The sequence below is a fragment of the Daucus carota genome, chromosome 7 (assembly GCF_001625215.2).
Source record: "Daucus carota subsp. sativus chromosome 7, DH1 v3.0, whole genome shotgun sequence".
In the NCBI taxonomy this organism is placed as follows: domain Eukaryota; kingdom Viridiplantae; phylum Streptophyta; class Magnoliopsida; order Apiales; family Apiaceae; genus Daucus; species Daucus carota.
The window spans coordinates 9,775,261-9,795,107 of record NC_030387.2 but is presented as its reverse complement, the minus strand read 5'-3'; the positions used below and the strand labels follow the sequence as shown (position 1 = coordinate 9,795,107).

The window sequence follows — 19,847 nt, the reverse complement described above, 5'->3', positions numbered from 1 at the left end:
TATAAAGAAGTTTAAGAGGGGTGTATTGGATTGAGATTTTAAAGCATTTTTTTGCATTCATGAAATCCGAGGGTATTCGATTGGGATTGTTTGAAATCCATTAAAATCTTGAGGTATTCAATTGGGATTTCAAATTATGCTACAAAATCTGGTGGTATTTAATTGGGATTTTAAATTATGTTTTAAAATCCGATGATATTCAATTGGGATTGTTTAAAATCCATTAAAATCTGATGGTATTCAAATGCTGATGGATTTTTTTGCATTTCATAAAATGATAGATTTTGTGGCATTCTTCAGTGTATTTTAAGTTTTTTGAAATCCCATCAAAATCAATGGGATTTTGAAGCATTGTGCTTAAATCCTATCAACTCTGCGACATTTTATCAAGAATCCGCATAAAATCAAAATCAGACACAATCATTAAAATCCATAAACTAAAAACAATCCATTAAAATCCCAATCGAATACACCCCTCTAAATTTAGGTATCAGATTTTGGTAAATCATGATTTACTAATTACCGCATGCAGTAATAATTAGCAGCCGAGTGTTTTGACTAATCTCAAAAAACCTTTCGTCTCCCTGTAATATAAAAACACCACGCATCGCCGAGACCATCGAAACGGTGCGGTTACGATGGCGGGCGTATCGCTCCAATGCGGCGACTGCGGCTTGTTATTGAAATCAGTAGAAGAAGCTCAGGAACACGCCGAGCTCACTAATCACTCTAATTTCTCTGAATCCACTGAAGCAGTGCTCAATCTCGTCTGCGCTGCTTGCGGCAAGCCTTGCCGCTCTAAAACTGTAAGTTGTTTTACCCTCCGATCGAAGAATTTATCTTTTTTAATCGAGATGACGTGTTAATTGAATCAGGATCGGAGAATTTTATCGAGATTAGTAGAATATTACTAGCTAATCGGAGAATTTCATCGAGATTATTAGAATATTACTAGCTAATCGGAGAATTTTATCGAGATTATTAAAGTATTTCTAGTTAGTAGCCTCGGGATCGAGGAATTCTGTTGGTTGCCTAGGGTTTGGAGGATTATATTCTGTTATCGAGATTAGCAAGAGTATTCTTTTATCGGAGGTTATATTGTACTTGAATTGTCTTCTGATGAATGAGGATAATGAGTTGTTAATGTACTGTAATATGTTAATCCACTTAATTGCCTTGGCATCGGGGAAGTTTGTTAATTTATCGAGATTATTAGTTTTTAGTTTATGTAGGACCGAGCAGAGTACTGTTTTATGAGTATCAATATATCGGAGGTTATATTGTACTTGAATTATATTCTGATTTGCTTATATGTGTATGGGTGATGGAAGTGAGATTAACAAGTTCTTAAAATTTTGAGATAATATGTTAATTGCCTCAGGATTAGAGAATTATTGTTTAGTTTAGCGAAATTATAAGTTAATTGCTTTGGGATAGGAGAACTTTTATTAATTTAGAGATGCTATGTTAATTGTCGTGGCATTGGAGAATTTTGTTACATTATCGAGATTATAGATTTCAAGCTAATTTGTCGAGATTGTTGTTTCTTCTATTTATTATGTAGAAAATTTTTAATATATCGAATGTTAGTTGATGGAGGATATAGTTTACTTGAACCGGACTTCTGATTTTGGTTATATGTGTATTTGGAATTGATTTGTGAAGGAGAGTGATTTGCATACAAAGAGGACTGGACATGATGAGTTTGTGGATAAGACATTGGAGGCTGCCAAGCCGATAGCTTTAGAGGCTTCAAAGAAGTCGGATGTGGATATGGTGGATGCCGGTGATGCCTCTGCTAGTGGTGAACAAACTGAAGGTGATAATAGTTGTGAAATGATGTAATTTTTGACTTTATTACTTGTTGATATAGATTGATATAATTTTGAATGTAGTTATAAAGTTTACGTTTTTTATTCTTCCTAAAATTGTAGTTATGATTGGTGGGTGTAACTGTCAGTTCAATCTTCAGTTTAAATATGATGTGAAAGTCAGTACTTGTTATCATCTTGTGTTGTGAACTTAAGTGTATTTGATTAATTATTCGCAGAAATGGTTGTTCCGGAAGTCAATCAGGAATTTCTTGAGAATCTTGAGTTGATGGGGTTTCCAAAAGCAAGGGCAACTCGTGCACTTCATTACTCTGGTAAGTATTAGAAAGTGCATTTTAGTAGATACATATAGTACAAAACAAAAAGTTTGGTGAAAATCCTTTTGTTCGTCCTGATATATGTGTGTGTGTGTGTGTGTAATTTGCAACTTTAAATGCATGTTTGTGAGAAGTCTTATGATTCTGAAGTTCTTGCTATCTAAAATTTATCTTAAATAATGGTGATTGAGAAAGATCATCTGCTATGAAATATCTTTGTTATGTCTTAATTACTTTAAATTACTTCCACCTAATATAGTGAATTAGGTTAACAGATTTTCTATCATTTCAATGGTACTTTAATAAATATATTCTCTCTCATTCTCTCTCCCTGTATATCAGGTTTATTGGTCTTCTATTATCTTACAGAGAAACACAGTTTTTGCATTTTGTTCAAGCTTCAGAAGCATATCATGTTACTGTTATCCTGTTTATATTCTTACATCATTTCTTTTATCAGTACACTCTTTGTATAGAATTAAAGTAATTGTTCATACTTCATGCAATGCATCAAACTTCTGATCTGATGTTAATTCAGCATGTGACATGTTCACACTCAAAAGAATTGTAAAATTTTCCAGGCAACACTAGCCTCGAAGCAGCTACTGAGTGGATAGTTGAACATGAGGATGACTCCAACATAGATGAGATGCCATTGGTATAATATCTTTAATTTGATATGTGCTTTTGTATATTTTTCATTTCATTCTAGCTTCCGGTCTTCTAATCCGTTGTGTAAAATACCAAACTGGTGAATTTGTGTGTATAAATGCATTCCAGCATTCCGCAATGGCTTTTAATTGCTAGCTCTTTGAGCTAGAAGGGTATTATTCTGTTCTGGTGGTTTGGAGCATGTAGGATCATAATTTGCTTTTTAGACTTGAAAATGGCTGTATAGTTTTTCTACTTCACAGTAGCTTTCATGCAAATGATGTTCTTCACAAGTTTTTGCTGCTTTAATTTTCTGCTGTGGACCCCTGGTTCAGTCAAAAAGAAACTTTAAAACAGTGCTGTTATATAAATGCACTTAAATGTGTTATTTTAAGTTCAAATTATATGAAGCCGGAACTCTTCAACACCTAAAGAGAACTGATTAAAGGAGTAAGATTTGGCTAAATTTGGCTGGCTTCTTAAGGGGAATTTGTCTCCAGAAGAACGGAGGAAACAAATTAAAGAAAAAGTTTGCTTATTAAGAATCGCCTCTAGGGATGTGAAATTAAATTTCAAACATTCACCATATTATTGCCTCAAGTAATTAAGTAGCTAGCTAGGAGATAGCATAAAGTTACCAGTACAAGATTGAGGGGGTTCTTAGACCCGTCATTTTGCTGAAATTACTTGTAGATCTAATTCTTAGTAATAAATTTCTAGCAAGTTGGCTTTAATATTCAACTATGTGTTGCATACCCTAATATAGGGTTATATATCAAAGTGGTCACTAAAGTGGAGGTCATATACCACTTTGTTCACCAATCTCAACGGGGGATTATTTAAACCATTAAAGTCACAATAAATATCAAACAAGCATGTCTAAATATGAGTTCAAGCATTAAAAATATTATTTCTAGAGTTTTACACATTATTTTCTGAATGTCACAACAACCAAGTAAAAGGTTATGCCTCCTAGTATTCATGATAATATATTTAGATTTTATCAAGTTTATTTTCTATTTATTTTTAATTTAAACAAAGAAAATAACTATATAATAATAAATAAATAGTAAATAAACTTGATAAAATCTAGATATATTATCAGGAATACTAGAAGTCATAACCCTTTTACTTGGTTGTGGTAACATTCAAAAATAATGTGTAAAACTCTATAAATAATATTTTTACTTGAACACATATTTCGAGGTACTTGTTTGATATTTATTGTGACTTTAATGATTCAAATGATATCCTGTTAAGATCGGTGAATGAAGTGATATATGAGCTCCACTAAAGTAACCATTTTGATATTTAACCCCCCTAATATTTGATATTTAACCCCTCTAATATAAGCTGTTAAATCCCCATACAGTTGGAACCACTTCAGTACATAGCTATTATGCTCTGACAGGACATCATAATTATATATAGTGTTTGCTTTTGGATATAAATTTGGCTTCCGAAATCAAATCTCTTATTTCTCTTGTTTGATCTGCATATATTCCCATGTATTAACTATATATTCTTAAAATATTTTTGTAGGTGCCTGTCAGCAGCAAATCTGAAGCTTCTAAGCCTTCTCTGACTCCTGAGGAAATAAGAATAAAAGCGCAAGAACTGAAGTAAGTATATTTTGTTAGTATGGAAAAACCCTTAGTATCTTGACCATAAATGAAGTACATTTTTTGCTGCCATGAGTTTTATTTTCTAAATACCTTATAACCATGATAAAATTAAATTAATGAATTTTGTACTGGTATATCATAGAAATATAATATTTGTTGGAGGGCGGACGTTGCTAGTGTACCTTGCCTAACCTTTCTGCGTAGCCACCAATAAAATTGTCTATGCTAAAAGAATGAACCTTCTTTGCCTATATTGAGTGTTCAACATCCGTTGGTTATTCTTAGTTTTTCCTTCCTAAGAGTATGTGCTGGTATGACATCACAGGCATTATTGCAATTTTATAAAGTGAATCTCTTTCTCTGTATTCTCTTATTATTTAGCCATGAACTTGGTGGGGAGTGTCTTGAAATGTCCACAAACACAGCATGGGATTTTCTATTAGAGATACCAGATGCATACTCGGTTCTAGTTGGGCTAGAGTCTATGGGTAGTCTCTGTTTAAGTGGGCTATAGGAGTTGTTTAGCAAAGCAAGGTATTTTTGCTTTGATGGTACCTTATCTTAGTTGAATTCATTTACATATATGTCCACTACCCTAGCAGGGAAAGCAGTGATTTTAAAGAAAAGAACATAACTAAAAGATTTGGTTTCAAAAGTTAGCCTAGAAGTAAGGTATGAATTTGTTATTATTGCACTATCTTTAGATGTATGGTGACCCTAGTATTCAAGAAATCTTCTTTTATTACCTTTTATATGGGGGTAAAATGGTCTTGTATGATGCAAAATTCTAGCGTATTTGTATTGATCAAGTCCTTATATTTCTTTTCCCATTACTACTTGAAGGGAGAGAGCTCGCAAAAAGAAGGAAGAGGAAGAGAAGAGAATGGAAAGAGAGCGAGAGAAGGTATGAATTGTCTTCCACCATTGAGATGATGGACCAAGTCAAAGAAGATTTGTGTTACAAAAGTCAAATGAGACTTATGGGTTAATGCTTTCCTATACCTGGAAGCAGAAAAGTATATACTTTCTGAGACACCTAATAGCAGAAAAGTAGATACTAACTGAAACAATAACTTTTCAATGCAATTGAAACCCTTAATTTACCTAAATCATAATTCTTGACTTAAGGACAAAAATGAAGCAATCTTCATGCATTTTATTAAGATGCTATCCCTCTTATATATCCTAGTGATGTTGCTTTTTTGCAGGAGAGAATCAGAGTAGGTAAGGAACTCCTTGAAGCAAAGAGAATTGAGGAAGATAATGAAAGAAAACGGTTTGTCTTGGTCTATTACTACATTTTAATTTTCTTTTGCATATATTTTGGATGTGTCCAAATGTCTAATATTATGCCATTTGGATTAAAAAAAGAAAGTAATATGTCTCTGCTATCGCAGCATAATGGCACTGCGGAAAGCAGAGAAAGAAGAAGAGAAAAGGGCTAGAGAAAAGATTCGACAAAAACTAGAGGAAGACAAGGTTAGGATGATCTTCAATGTTATATTTTAGTTTGCATTCTTGCTGAAAACATACCTTTTGCAAGGTAAACTGACCAACTGTGTTTATCTGCATGTCTTCCCTTTCATTTAAAGATTTTATCTTATTGTTTGTGAATTGTCAAGTCCAAAATCTAAATACATTTGAACTTTTTATTGTAACGTCTAAAATTGTTACAGTTGAATTCATGATTAAAGGATGCCCAATTAACATTTGGCTAGTTTAGTGGAGTAATGACGTTACCAGACCTAGGCTCGCGTTGTTGTGATAAGCTACAGAATGTTGAGCGGTCAGTTTTGTAGAAATGAACTCATGCCCGCGGTTGGCTTATGTAGAAATCATAATTTATTGTTCCAGCATATACATAAAACTTTCATTTCATAGGTTTCTGGAGGTAGGACCAAGGACATAATGTAAGTTGGTAAGCCGATAAATTTTTGTCATCTCTGCAGACTGTAATTTTGGCAGATTATTATTATGGAATATGGATATGTTCATCAGATTATATTGTCTACTACTATAAATTCGAAGCTTAGGACTAAGAGATCATAGTGGTACATTGTCTTTTTTGAATAGTGAGGTCAAAAAGATTGAATCACTGGGGTGGAGAGAGTATATAGTATATACATAATACCTACAAGGTCATATCATTATAGTTATCAAAGGCTATTGCACATATTAGCTTGTAGATTATAGGTATCTATATTAAAAAAAATTGTTTGTTAATGCAGGCTGAAAGAAGACGCAAGCTTGGATTACCACCAGAAGATCCTAAACCTTCAAAGCCTGCTGCACCTGTGGAGGAGAAGAAGGTAGCCTATTCCCATAGTGTTATAATTATCTTGCCCTTGAAGTGTCAGTATTGAAGCTAGTTTTTAATAGTATATGTTCTCACTTCTAACCGTCACAACTTTTTTATGAAGCCATTCTGGCTTGTGTATTGCTTCATTAAAATGATTTCGTAAGGTCTCTGTCCACCAGCTGTTTCTGTTATCTATGAAAAATTGAATTCTTATATTTGCATACAAGTACAGAGTTTTCAACTCTTGTATTGATGTTAAATATTCTTGGTTCAGCTTTTAAAATAAATTAGAATACTTATCACATTTTGGTTCATCATATATGCGTTTGAGAGTATTAAATATATCTTGAATGGTTGGGCGTACTTATAATTGGGATTTTAGAAACAAATTGTAGATAGATAGAAGACAATATGAAATGAATAGTCCTGAGAAAGGACACTGCTTATCAAACGATATCCATATCTTGAGCGATGATATTAGTGCTACATTTCTGGCAAGAGTAACTTCCCAAGAGAGTTAATATTTGGTAATGATAGAAAAAACTGTTTTTCTGTGAGATAGTATTGCTCAATAACTAATTAACTATGTATAAAATTGATCATATGTAAATTTATGCACTTTTATGTTTAAGCTGAAATCTACTTGAAGAGCTAACAACATTTAGTTAAAGTTGTAGTACCATAATAGAAAGTAAGACAGTATTCTTGGATTATTTGGTGTTGGTGTCAGACGGTGTGGGAACCTAAAGTTGTGATTTGCCCAAATACATGATTGTTATAAAAATTTTGATTGCTTTCTTGTTCCTCACTTCTTGATTATGTATTTCTATCAGAATTCTGATACCAAACAGAATTAATCGTGAAATATTTTTAGTATGTATGGATTTATTTATTTATTATTATTATCATTATTTATTTATTTATTTATTTGGGGGGAGGGGAGGCAAATTGAGTGTTTTCTGACAGTTTCTTGATCAATTTCGTAATACTTATTTCTTGATTACATTCGAAATTAAAGAGGCTAAATTTTCCTAGTACTTCTTTATTATTATTATTAGCATAATCAATTTTATATTTGTATTGCAGACCATGTTGCCCATTAGGCCTGCTACGAAGGCAGAACAAATGAGAGAGTGCTTAAGATCTCTCAAACAGGCCCACAAGGTAACTAGTTAGATGATGCCATCATGTGATTATCTCATATTATTTTGTGCACATTGTTATACACAAAATATTTTCTTAATAATTGTGGGTTCTGGAATAATATGTATATGTTTGATATTGTTGTGTACACTGGATAAGTTGTTTGAGCGCAATTCTAGTCAACTTAGGTATAGTTTTACCAATCTAAAATCTAGAAACTGTAAATTCACCTTTTTAATTTCATAATAGCATCAATCAGCCATCTTGATTCATACATAATATATCATTGCTTCCTGAATTTGCTACCCACAACAGCCTCTTTCTGGTCTTGAGATTGTGGGTGCTCTTAAACAAGTGTACACTTGGGATTATGTAGGGTTCTTTGTGTAAATAGGGAGCTGAACCCTGAATGATATTCGTAATGATATAATTTGTTATTTAGCATTGAATATGTGTAATATTTTGCACTTACATCTACATCCACCTAAGCAGACTACATCATTCATGTTTGACTTTTATTTCATTTATATGGTGCAGGATAACGATGCACAAGTAAAGACTGCATTCAATACTCTTTTGACTTATGTTAAAAATGTTGCTACAAAGCCTGATGAGGAGAAATTTCGAAAAATCAGGCTGAGTAATGCAACCTTCCAGGTAATCCTTTTTTTTTTTTCCACATGTGCTCATGTTATCGTTAACTGCTCATTTTTATACTTCGTCGAACCTATTAGGACTTTCAGTCCCCAACACGTTTCGGGCACTGATCATGTTGCCTTTTTCAAACCAGGTGGTTACGTATACCTTGTGAGAAGTATTGTTGTGTAGTAGTAGCCATTTCTTCTGATTTTAAACATGTCAGATTGGGACTGGATACCTTTCATAGTCTTTCTGGCAATTAAATTGATGGTGAACAAAATAAAGAATTGATGTACATCTTATTATTTAGTTTATATATGTTAGTGTAGAGATAAATAAAATGTTTATCTGTATGTTTTGTATCTGATGCTACTAGTTTATGAATAATGGGTTTATAATAATATGCTCCAATGATAACAGGCCATAGAACAATAGGCCATTTGATTATGGTTTTCATTCCGCATAGTAATCCCCACATGTAAAATTAGAATTGATTATTGGAATAAAATTGAATTATTCAATTAGGTCTATTTCATGGGTGCGATCCATAAATCTACTCTCCTGCAGTTAAAACCCTTGGGGTAGTGGTTCTGTGGTTCATCCACCCAAGTTCTATATTCCTTATTGTTCTTATTTCATAATAGCTCTTTTTAGATATATTTAAAGTTAATAGAAGAGCTTATTGCAATTCGCACCCCTAGACTTCGGCCCAAAAACACTTTAGTATGCAAACTTTAGATAATTGCACTTCGCCACCCACAGGTATTTTGTGCGCGGCAATTCCCACCCTTTCCGTCAACCTCCGTTAAATATTGTGTTTGCCGTTAATTAAGGCGTGGGTAAAATGGGAAAAACGTATTTTAAAGTCTTCTTCATTTTAATGTATACAAACCCTAATTTCATGTTCATTAGCCCTAATTATTGACACAACTCATTTCCATTCCAAGAAAGCGATACCAAGGGCCTGTTTTCCTCTATATTTACACGTCAGAAACCGAATTATTTTTCTATATTTAATTTTTGAATTAATATAATTATCTATCAAGATGATAGTTCACAAGAACTAAAATTATTTTTATCTAAAAATTATAAAATCTTCCCCATAGAAGCCATCCACCCATCAGTCATCACTGTGGCCACTACGTACTGTGACCACCGCGGATTACTACCCAGAAATCGCGGTTTCTGCATCAACACATGATGGCCTTGAGTTCTGGAAATTTATGGTAGCTGGCTCAGTTGCTGGCTCTATTGAACACATGGCTATGTTTCCTGTTGACACCCTTAAAACAAGAATGCAAGCTATTGGTTCATCATCCTCAGCTTCTTTTTCAGCTCCAGTGATCAATCTCCGACAATCACTCAGCTCCAATGAACATGAATTAGGGTTTGTATACATTAAAATGGGGAAGAAGACCTTAAAATACGTTTTTCCCATTTTACCCACGCCTTAATTAACGGTAAACACAATATTTAACGGAGGTTGACGGAAAGGGTGGGAATTGCTGCGCACAAAATACCTATGGGTGGCGAAGTGCAATTATCTAAAGTTTGCATACTAAAGTGTTTTTGGGCCGAAGTGTAGGGGTGCGAATTGCAATAAGCTCTTAATAGAATGACTAATGTATAAATTTCCCGCCATACTCTTTTCTGCCCCCACTATACACCTGAGATTGAGATGCCTTAAAAATAGATTACCTCAAGAATTGAATATTATGTCTTATATTTGCAGTCATATTATCGTTTTTAAATATGAAACTATATCTGGTTTAAGGCACTTTGAGGCTTCAATGTCCTGAATACTAATTTCATGATATAATCTATGTTAGGCGATGATGTGCCTTATTTATTGTCATCTAAAATAAATGTTTGAATATACTGAACATGTTTAATTTGAAATGATTATTAATCCTCTGATTAAGTTACTTGTGTCATCTTAAATCTTATTAACAGGAAAGAGTTGGCAAATTGGTGGGAGGCATCAATTTTCTTGAGCTATGCGGGTTTGAGAAGATTGATAATGGTGAGTTTTTGTTCCTACCTCGGGACAAAATTGACATTCCAGTGCTCCATACAGCTGGAAATGAGTTAAACAGTGCAATAGTCAATCCCTTCTTTGGAGTCCTCTGAATTATTTAGCCTACAGTTTTATAATTTAAAAGGATTTTCATTATAATCTCTTAAAGTACTAACAGAGTGACAGTTTTCTATCTTTTTCGTTTGTATTGTGAGATAACTCAGTATAACGCATCAAATTTTTTCCAACATTCATGCAGTGTGTTAAGTTCAGTGTTCCATGTCTTTGCTCTATTCTTTACTTTTGTTTTTTGGGTGAAAAAAGGGTCGCAAGTTGAAAAAGCAGATATCAATCCATTGTCAATGTATATTTTTCAGACATTTTTCACAGCAAGAGTATTAGTGTTTTTGGTTGGTAGATAACAGCTGTATGATAAAATATAGAATTCTATTGATTTGAGATCATTATTTTGTATGTCCAGAGAGGAAGATGGATATTTTATTCCAAAATTTTAAATAGGGAATGTCTAATAATTAATTATTTTGGGGAACAGGCTAGTGATTTTATAGATTAGGATAATGGCCGTTTGGGTAAGCTTAAAATAAGTGCTTCTTGATTAAAGTAAAGAAGTGAAGAAGTCAGAAGCATGTTAAGAATTATAAGTGATTAAAGTGTTTAGGAAAAAAGCAGAAACTCTGAGAGAGAAGCTAGCATTTATAACTTTTAAAAAGTGCTTATGCTTTTTTACACAAACGGGTCAAGAGAAGCAGAAGCTAACTTCTTTGGAAAAGAAGCACTTCTTGTACATTGCCAAACAGCCACAATTTATTGGAGCGTTTTTTTGCCTTTCTTCATACTGAAATTAGAAGTTCGTTTGAAGAAACCTGAACTGCTACCGTTGGTCTTTCAACGAGCACATTTTCCCAACAAGGAGACCCTCATTTGGCTGGGGAAAAACAGGAGATCTGTTCTTGGCCTAAACGAGTTTTTGACATTTATGGGTACCTGAACAGATTTGGACAATTTCGGGCACCCTAAATGTATATATGGGCGAAGATAACTCTGGACCTCTGGTATAGTGGAAGAAAATAAAGCAGGTTATCGTCCTAGAGAGGAGCGACAACAATTTTTGGAAATATTTCATGACTACTGGCATATAACGCTAAAACTCATGATTCATAATAAAACAGTAGTGCCTGGGCGAAGACAGCCTGCAACTACACAAAATAAAAACGCTATCCAGACGTGATGATCGATTTGCAGTACAAATCAAGCTTCAATACAACCAGCAACGGTGAAATTAATGATTATGAGTATGACCAATAAGTGACCATGACTAAACAGGTTAAATCCACATAAATTGGCACCGACTACCTAGAAGAGTTTACCTTAAGCTATGAAAAAGTTTGAAGAAAGGTGTTACATCCTGCTTTCTTCAAGATCCACACCAACTAGTTCTAGAATCGGGAAACTATGATACATGATAGTTTTATAGTACCGACTATACCCAATAATCATAACTTATCTCCTGACACTTGACATATTCTTTTATTAGTACCACCTATTCTTGATCCCGATAACTTATAGTAACTTTGACATCTCTCACATCCGGGGCATAGATTTGGTATCACTAACACAAAAATCATTTAAAACCTAAATTATTTTGAAAAAAGGAAAAATCAAATAATTCAAACCCTAGATATTTTCAAATGGATTTAAGATAAATCAATTTGACCCTTAAAAACAGGATAACATACAGTTTACAGCACTGAAAGCAGAAACCAAACTACCATTTATTATTATGACATAATCTACGTTACCACATAAAGTTCAATAGAAGAGTAGCCATTTATACTGAGAATTCGTGATTTTGGATTGATAATGATCACTCCAGCCAAAAGAATTGAGCACCACAACTGTATAAACATTACAAATTAAAAATTTGCAGTTCCAAACTAGCAATAATCACTGAGGCCTGAAAGATATTCCATTCTTTAAAGGCACAAATAACAGATAAGAGGGACATGTAAAAAGTATTTTATTGATTAGTGCTGCCAAAATTAGATGGTCATAATACCATTAATCATGAACATTCACCGTCTTTTATATATATAAAATAAAATGCATAAAAGCATAGAGGTCACTACAAAACCAGACACTGATAACAATTAGGCATTGAACACTTTTGTATTACTCATTGTACATCAGCACTTGAAACATATGGAATGCCCGCCAAAATGGAGAAAAGTTAACTAGCTTAGCTAAGGTTCCTCGGGAAAAAATGGACGTCATCATCAACAAACTAATTAAACAAAAAACCAGCGATATCTAGTGTAATCAATAAACCTCATACCCCAAAATCTTCGACTTTTTTGAGATACCTAGTACATATAATTTATAACTCCTTCAGGAATATCTACCAAGTTACCTTCCTCCCTTAACTGCTTGTACATTCCTCGGAAGCCTCCTTAAAAAAAGGTATCTGAAAATAAAAACTAAAATGTAATCAGATCTGTATACCGAAGTATGTAGTAGTCTATATCATAAATTGGTATATAGTGTTAAACTGTTAACAGAAATTAGTGATCCAAAAACAGTTGGCTAAATCCAAAAAGTACGTTTCACATTGATTAAACAAAAAAAGAAACTATTGACTGCCTTACAGAGAAATGAGTAATGGTATAGTACCTGCATCTGGAACTGCTGATTAAAACCTTTAAGCCCACTTGTCTGGTAACATATTATCACTTACAAAGGTATCCAGCTGATTGACATAAATGTGTTGTAAATATTCCTATCTTTCTACCACAGCCGTCATGTTAGATTGGGTGGTATCTGAGTTGATTGTTGTATCGCTGTCCATTTGACTTTCTACTATCTGCACTGTATCACTTGGTGGACATCTATCGGCAAGATTTTGTGGGTCTGTTTGGCAAAAGCATTCAGGCCAAGAATTTGTAAAGAAAGACTCCGGAGGGACTCGTTTATGAGGACCTCCGAAATTTGTCTTGAGCATTGTACGCCGGACAGCTTCTTCAAAACCAGCTGTTCTCCCCTTTTCTCGATCAATGAAGATTGGAGCAAGGGCTTTCCTATCAGGATGAAGTGTGGTGCGAAAACCATGATATTGACGATGGCCCATTAAATTATTGGCAAAATTGCTAGGTCCATCGTATGTTGGCATAAATATGTCAGACAGAAGACAAACCATGTAATCCACAGCAGAGCCTAATAAGCCCCGAGTGCTCTCAGCTAGCTCACCAGAGGTATCAACCGTTTTGTGGTTCTCAAGGTGTGGGAACATGGATTCAAAAGGCTGCATAAACCGCTCACCGCCAAATAAATCACCAGCTGCAATGTAAATCCTTGTGGAATTTTCAAATCCCATCGAACTCAAGATTAGACCAACCTGAATACAAAAGGGCCAGAATATGTTACTCACAGAATTAGACTTTAATATTTAACCTGCAAAGAAAGGAAAATTACTAAATTAATTTTCAACCTGAAAATTAGACTTTAATGTGAACCCTGACAATTACAAAGATTTAAACCTATTTGGGTTCATATTAAGTGGTACGAATGAATTGGAGGAAAGGAACTAAAACCTGTAATATTTTTACTCAATACACGTATTCCAATGCAAACATGGATTATATTGTCTAAATGAATCATCAAGATCGAATTACCCTTTATCTGCAAAATTTCATATCAACTTATAGCATTGACCATTTACATGCAGGAAGTCATTGAGCATCAGAGGCAAAATCTGAGAAATTAGGGAACAATATATTTGTTGAAAGGCAACGATTTGGTTGTTTATTTATCAACTTATAACATTGACCTCAATGAATGACATATAAGGAATGCAATGAGCACCAGGAACAAAATCTAAGAAATTGTACCTCTTCTGGTGTCAGCGGACATTTTCCAATAGCCCTTCTTTCACTGTATTTAAGATCCTTCTCTTTAAAATTTTCCTTCCGATATTTCTTTAATATCCTTTGCTCCTCAGGATTAAATATATCATAGCACCTGCAAGATTCAAATCAAAAGCCTATAGAGCTCCAATCTTTTTAAATTTTAATATTATATAATTCACTTACCAACTAAATAAACCAAATCTTTCATAAGCAAGAATCAAGTTTGTTTAGACTACTAGCTATATGTGCATGAAAGAATGACAAGTTCTTTTAGACGGACTCCTTGTAGACTCTCTGAGACATTCATAAAATAAAGACCTTTTATAGTTTCTCCTTAATGGATGAATAATATATATGCATGTGGGGTTTATCACAACCTTCAAAGTTTCAACAATTTCTTTATTGGTGAGAAGTGAAACATCTGATAGTTTTGAGCATAAACAAAAACTTATGTACTGATCCTTAACTCATCATACAACTTACCCAGCAAATGCTAACATATCCATCTCAAACCGAAGATGAATTGCCATGAAGTGGCCTTCTGTACGAAGATTGCTGACTATCGAGTTACTTAACTTCATAATATGTGGCTTGAATCTGAGAGCATGGTAGTTAACTCTGCATCTCAATCGCTGGTATTCCGGTATGTCAATCTCTTCAGCAAGACGATGGGAAAAAGGAGTGAGATAGATAGCACCATGTTCTTTCATCTTCTCCAAAGCATCTTTTGTATACCAACTGACAGGAGCATCTCTAGGAGGTCGAATCTAATCCAAAATGACATCACTATTGTTGAGGGCCTAAGGAGTCTGCAAGCAATAAGCTGGAGGTTCGAAGTTAAAATTTACCTGGAACGCCTTTAACTTCTTTGTTTTTCCATTTTTTTGAATTTCAGGAATGCTCATTACAATACGTACATCATCCTTGAGTGAATTGACAAAATGATCGACATCATATATACCCTGAAAACCACTGGGAAAACATAGAAATGGTGCTGGTGATTTTTTAAAATTGCTCTAGTAGCAGCAAATAATTTAAAACTATAGCATAAACCATTTGATGTGCAAATTTTTATCAGAAGAATATATGACTTTTACATTCTAAAGTTGGATCCTCACTGCAACGACTGAGATTCAGGCATCCAGAATTGAGATTACTTGATTTGGCAATGGAGCAAAGCAGTCTGCATTATTTTTTTCACTTACGATATTTAAAAAGTCATCATCTAAGTTGCGAACTCCTGCCATGTAATTTTTGTCAGACTGATACATTGGTTTCGACAACTGAAGAAATTCCTTCACTAACATAACCTATCAGTATAATATGAGGCTTCCAAGTTCTACTTTTGGGTAGATATACTTGCACCTGTTGTAATACTTTGAGTCTAAGCATTTTATCATAGTTAACTTAAGATCTGCATTCCTGTTAACTGTCCAGTGTAGAATTTGACTTGTACATTTTAGACCAATGGTAATATAAGTTAAAAATTGTTTAATATACCTGTCATCATGCCAAAAGGAGTTTGCGTCCAACTCAGGAAGCACAAGTGTAGCATTCATGATTCTTGCAGCAAGAACTGCATTGCATATCTACAAGAAAGGTAAGTAACTAATGAGTAAACTTATTGGCATTGCTGAAAATAACACTCAGTAGGAAGCTTATTGACTAAGGTACATATGTCACAAAATTATAGACTCGTTAATTGGGATATCATCTTTAAACATTTTATTGTAATAATAAATAACCCCATACAATATATCTAACAATGAAGAGAAACAAATGTGAATCAACTCATACAGATCAAACTTGTCATGGCAAGCCTGAGTAACATATTAGATAGCAAAAACAGGTGCTTTGCATGTAAAATCAGGGCCAAATAAAAAGCAAAGGATAATAGGAATATAGAATCCACAATAAATTACTTCTTTTACTCAAAGCCATGTTATTAGTTAGCAAATCCAGGTGCTTTACATGTAAAATCAGGGCCAAATAAAAAGCAAAGGCTAATAGGAATATAGAATCCACAATAAATTACTTCTTTTACTCAAAGCCATGTTATTAGTTAGCAAACCATGTGCTTTACATGTAAAATCAGGGCCAAATAAAAAGCAAAGGATAATAGGAATATAGAATCCACAGTAAATTACTTCTTTTACTCAAAGCCATGTTGTCATGCCCCCCCCCCCCCCCCCCCCCACCCACCCACACACCCGCCCACACCCAAAAATGGACCACACAAACACAAAACAAAGAACTGGTTTATCCAAATATCTATATGAGTGCATTCATTCAAGTTCTCAATAAACACACCACTAAACCTTGTTGATGTACGAATGAACCAATTATGAGTTGCACCAAAAAAACAATACTAATAAGTAGAATCTCAGAATTTTAATCACATGATGAGACAAAGAATACATTCTTCAGGAAATAATATGCCATCTCAACACATATTAAGGAGATACAAACCGCAGTACGCTGTTGATTCAGACCTCCATTACAACGAACACGCAGATAGCCATTGCTTTCATTTGGAGGAGCTGCCACATTTAATGAAAATGAAAAGTGATCATAAGATATACATCTGAAGCAGATTTTTGAACATAATAGAGAATGCAGTCACACTGGCATATGAATTTAAAAAAGTTTATCTACTTACGGGGCCAATCAGATCGTGGAGCAGATGAAGGTCTCCAACCTTCCGACGTAGCAGTACCCCATAGGTTCTCCACACTAACCTGCTTACACAGCAAAAGAGACAATTAAGCATCAATAAACACCCATATATTTATATATTTCATATGTATTTCTAATAATTCAAATAATTTAATTGCTAATTTATACTACAACAAAAACGATAATTGGGCGGCTTGAAACTTGAATATCACAGCAAAAGATGGAAACTATTAGAGCCTACCAGACCCTCAATAATTACTAAATGTTAAGGCTAGGATCCTACCAGATATAAGATTTTATTTTCAAACGAGTTTCTAAACTCTGTGCCAATACGACCATTTCTTACTTAAAAAATCTTCCTAAGCCTGTAGACTCCAGGAAAAAGCGACCACATCTAAAAATATCTATAAACACAATTGATAACAACATAGTTTTACAGTCTTCTCGTCAATTAGCTTATTCACACTTCTCCTTGCGACGGACTACATTTTTCACTGATACAGCACACACATCATCAAATTAAAACCTATAGTTACACAGAGCATATCTTTATTAAATTAATAGTAACACAATCTCAAATATGGACAAACACGATTATCCATGATTCGATTATAAGCTAAATCTTGCTCAACTAAAAGATCGGAAATAGACTCAATTACAGCTCACAGTAACGAATTCAGGTACCTTGGAAGGAGCTGGAGGTGCAGCATTGTAGTAAGTTTTAGTGGAAGCAAACAAGGAGCCAGTGCAGATCACAATTACGATAACCACAATCGATAACTTTCCGAAAAGCCTCTTCTTAATTGCGTTACTACGGTTATGCACTCCTCTCTTCCACATCGCATCTGCAATTCTGTAGCAGCTAACAGATCACCGGAGAGAGAGAGAGAGAGAGAGGGGGGGGGGGGGGAGAGGAGAGAGGAGAGAGCGGTATGAGAGAGAGAGAGAGAGAGAGAGAGCTAGCGTGGCATTTATGGATCCAGATTTGAAAGAGGATGTGTTGGTTTTAGGCTTGTGTGGGGGAAATCAGGAGGGAAGCACTTGGGGTTTAGTATTTGTGTTTCACATCTATCTTATTACGAGGCACTTTCAATTTTTGGTTTTTTTTTTTTTTTTATAGTAAAGTAAATACTTATTAAAATTAGATCTACAAAAGTTTGAGTTTCTTTTTATATTGATATTAAAACTTGATATAATTTAGTATAACATAACACATATTAGCAAAAGTTGTCTCGAAATTGAATTTCTCATTACAAAACTTGACATAGTTTAGTACTCCCTCAGTCCCGTGGGATTGTTAACGTACACTGTTTGCACGCATTTTGAGGCTCTTATAAAATATAGCAATATAATATTTTTTAAATTTATTTTTTTTCTGAATAAAAGTTTAGACATCAAACTTTTATTCAGAATTTTTTTTATAAAAAAAAACATCATGGAACTATATTTTATTGAGGCCTTAAAAAGCGTGCCAAAAAGTGATGTTAACAATCCAATGGGACGGAGGGAGTATAACATAACACATATTAGCAAAAGTTGTCTCGAAATTGAATTTCTCATTGCAAGTCACTTGGCCACGAGCATCATCTAAACTCCCATATACGTAGGTAGTGATTCATAATTGAAGAAGTAGAATAATCATATTGACATAGTTTAGTATAACAGAACACATGTTAGCAAAAGTAGTCTCGAAATTGAATTTCTCATTGCAAGTTACTTGGCCACGAGCATCATCCAAAACTCCCATATACGTGAGAAGTGATTCATAATTGAAGAAGTAGAATATCCTTCCAAGAAATAGCATTCGCAGAATATAGTTTTGCTTTACATACAACAAGACTTGGAATATGGTGGCCCCGACTTTAAAAACTAGTAGTCCTCAAATAGGATCAAAATGAAACCCTAAATCAAGTCCATAACAAGATTAAATGCGGACCAGGAAGTATCTTAAAATGCTTGGTGGATGGATTCCAGAGATATACTGTGTTATGTCTAAATATCAACTTCATTATCATCTCATCTCAGAAAATTTTAATAAGGAAATATATATCTGAAAATCCGGGTGAACCTCGCCTCAGTATGATCATCGCCCGATGTCATCTGGTCAGATGGTTTAGTATGCCAACTTGTCCCTGTTCATCTGCGTTGCATGTTGATGAACCTCGCCTGACGACGTTCGAGAAGGATAGCCAATTGGAGCGTAAGCTAGAACTAAATCTCATCTGTGATGGTCATCGCCCTTTGACCAAGAAGGCATGTTGAGCTCATTTCACGAGTTTTATAATGAATATTATCCTGGACTCAGTCCCACCTTCAGCCTTGTCCCCAATGAGGACAAAGAGCTAGCTCATACAGCTGACTTAAAGGAGATCCACATGGTCTGGATCAGGTGTCAATACCGGGATGTCGAATTAGCACATTTAATTTTGTACTCCCTAGAGGAGAGTGGGCCTCAGCGACCCATATTTGTCTAATCTAAGACGGTGGCCCGTTATTGGAACCAAGAAATGAGAAACCTATTTTGATTAGATTACTTGTTATCCATGAACTACGTCAGACTTGATCCTGGTAGATAGGTAAATTGTTTAGGGATAAGACATAAACCTTACAAGTACGCATGCTCCTTCGATCTTGTGAGACAATCCTAATTCCCAAACGATCTCAACCAAATCTAAAATCACAAACCCTACTCTGTCACACGCCGTCATCAACCACCAATAATTCCAAC

At 34.4% G+C, this 19,847-nt stretch overlaps 2 protein-coding genes across 4 annotated transcripts; one reads left to right on the top strand and one right to left on the bottom strand.

Moving 5' to 3' along the window:
- Positions 1-573: 573 nt before the first annotated feature.
- LOC108193148 (uncharacterized) lies at positions 574-10,795 on the top strand. Its single transcript, XM_017359676.2, has 12 exons — positions 574-806; positions 1,666-1,819; positions 2,051-2,146; positions 2,731-2,807; positions 4,343-4,422; positions 5,269-5,329; positions 5,634-5,701; positions 5,823-5,904; positions 6,654-6,734; positions 7,811-7,888; positions 8,405-8,524; positions 10,460-10,795. The coding sequence occupies exons 1-12, from the start codon at positions 639-641 to the stop codon at positions 10,634-10,636; spliced, it is 1,242 nt and encodes a 413-aa protein (XP_017215165.1). The 5' UTR covers positions 574-638; the 3' UTR covers positions 10,637-10,795.
- Positions 10,796-12,602: 1,807 nt separating this feature from the next.
- LOC108193379 (O-fucosyltransferase 1) lies at positions 12,603-18,162 on the bottom strand. 3 transcript variants are annotated; one of them, XM_017359997.2, is made up of 9 exons: positions 17,804-18,162; positions 17,103-17,181; positions 16,913-16,983; positions 15,944-16,032; positions 15,292-15,415; positions 14,927-15,210; positions 14,426-14,555; positions 13,212-13,932; positions 12,603-13,005 (listed from the first exon to the last, which is right to left on the bottom strand). In XM_017359997.2, exons 1-8 carry the CDS (start codon positions 17,957-17,959, stop codon positions 13,318-13,320), a joined length of 1,548 nt encoding a protein of 515 aa, XP_017215486.1. In that variant the 5' UTR covers positions 17,960-18,162; the 3' UTR covers positions 12,603-13,005; positions 13,212-13,317. The 3 variants fall into 3 exon arrangements, with proteins under 3 accessions (XP_017215486.1, XP_017215487.1, XP_063937029.1); XM_017359998.2 differs by lacking the exon at positions 12,603-13,005 and having other exon boundaries at positions 13,318-13,932; positions 16,936-16,983; positions 17,804-17,980; XM_064080959.1 differs by lacking the exon at positions 12,603-13,005 and having other exon boundaries at positions 13,849-13,988; positions 17,804-18,091.
- Between the last annotated feature and the right edge of the window lie 1,685 nt (positions 18,163-19,847).

Coding starts and splice junctions, on each gene's coding strand:
- LOC108193379 (XM_017359997.2), bottom strand. CDS start 17,959: ATGTGGAAGAGAGGAGTGCATAACCGTAGTAACGCAATTAAGAAGAGG. Junction 16,984..17,102: donor TCCACGATCTGATTGGCCCC/GTAAGTAGATAA, acceptor TAAATGTGGCAG/CTCCTCCAAATGAAAGCAAT. Junction 15,416..15,943: donor TCCTTTTGGCATGATGACAG/GTATATTAAACA, acceptor ATGTTTTCCCAG/TGGTTTTCAGGGTATATATG.
- LOC108193148 (XM_017359676.2), top strand. CDS start 639: ATGGCGGGCGTATCGCTCCAATGCGGCGACTGCGGCTTGTTATTGAAA. Junction 807..1,665: donor AGCCTTGCCGCTCTAAAACT/GTAAGTTGTTTT, acceptor TGATTTGTGAAG/GAGAGTGATTTGCATACAAA. Junction 7,889..8,404: donor CTCTCAAACAGGCCCACAAG/GTAACTAGTTAG, acceptor TATATGGTGCAG/GATAACGATGCACAAGTAAA.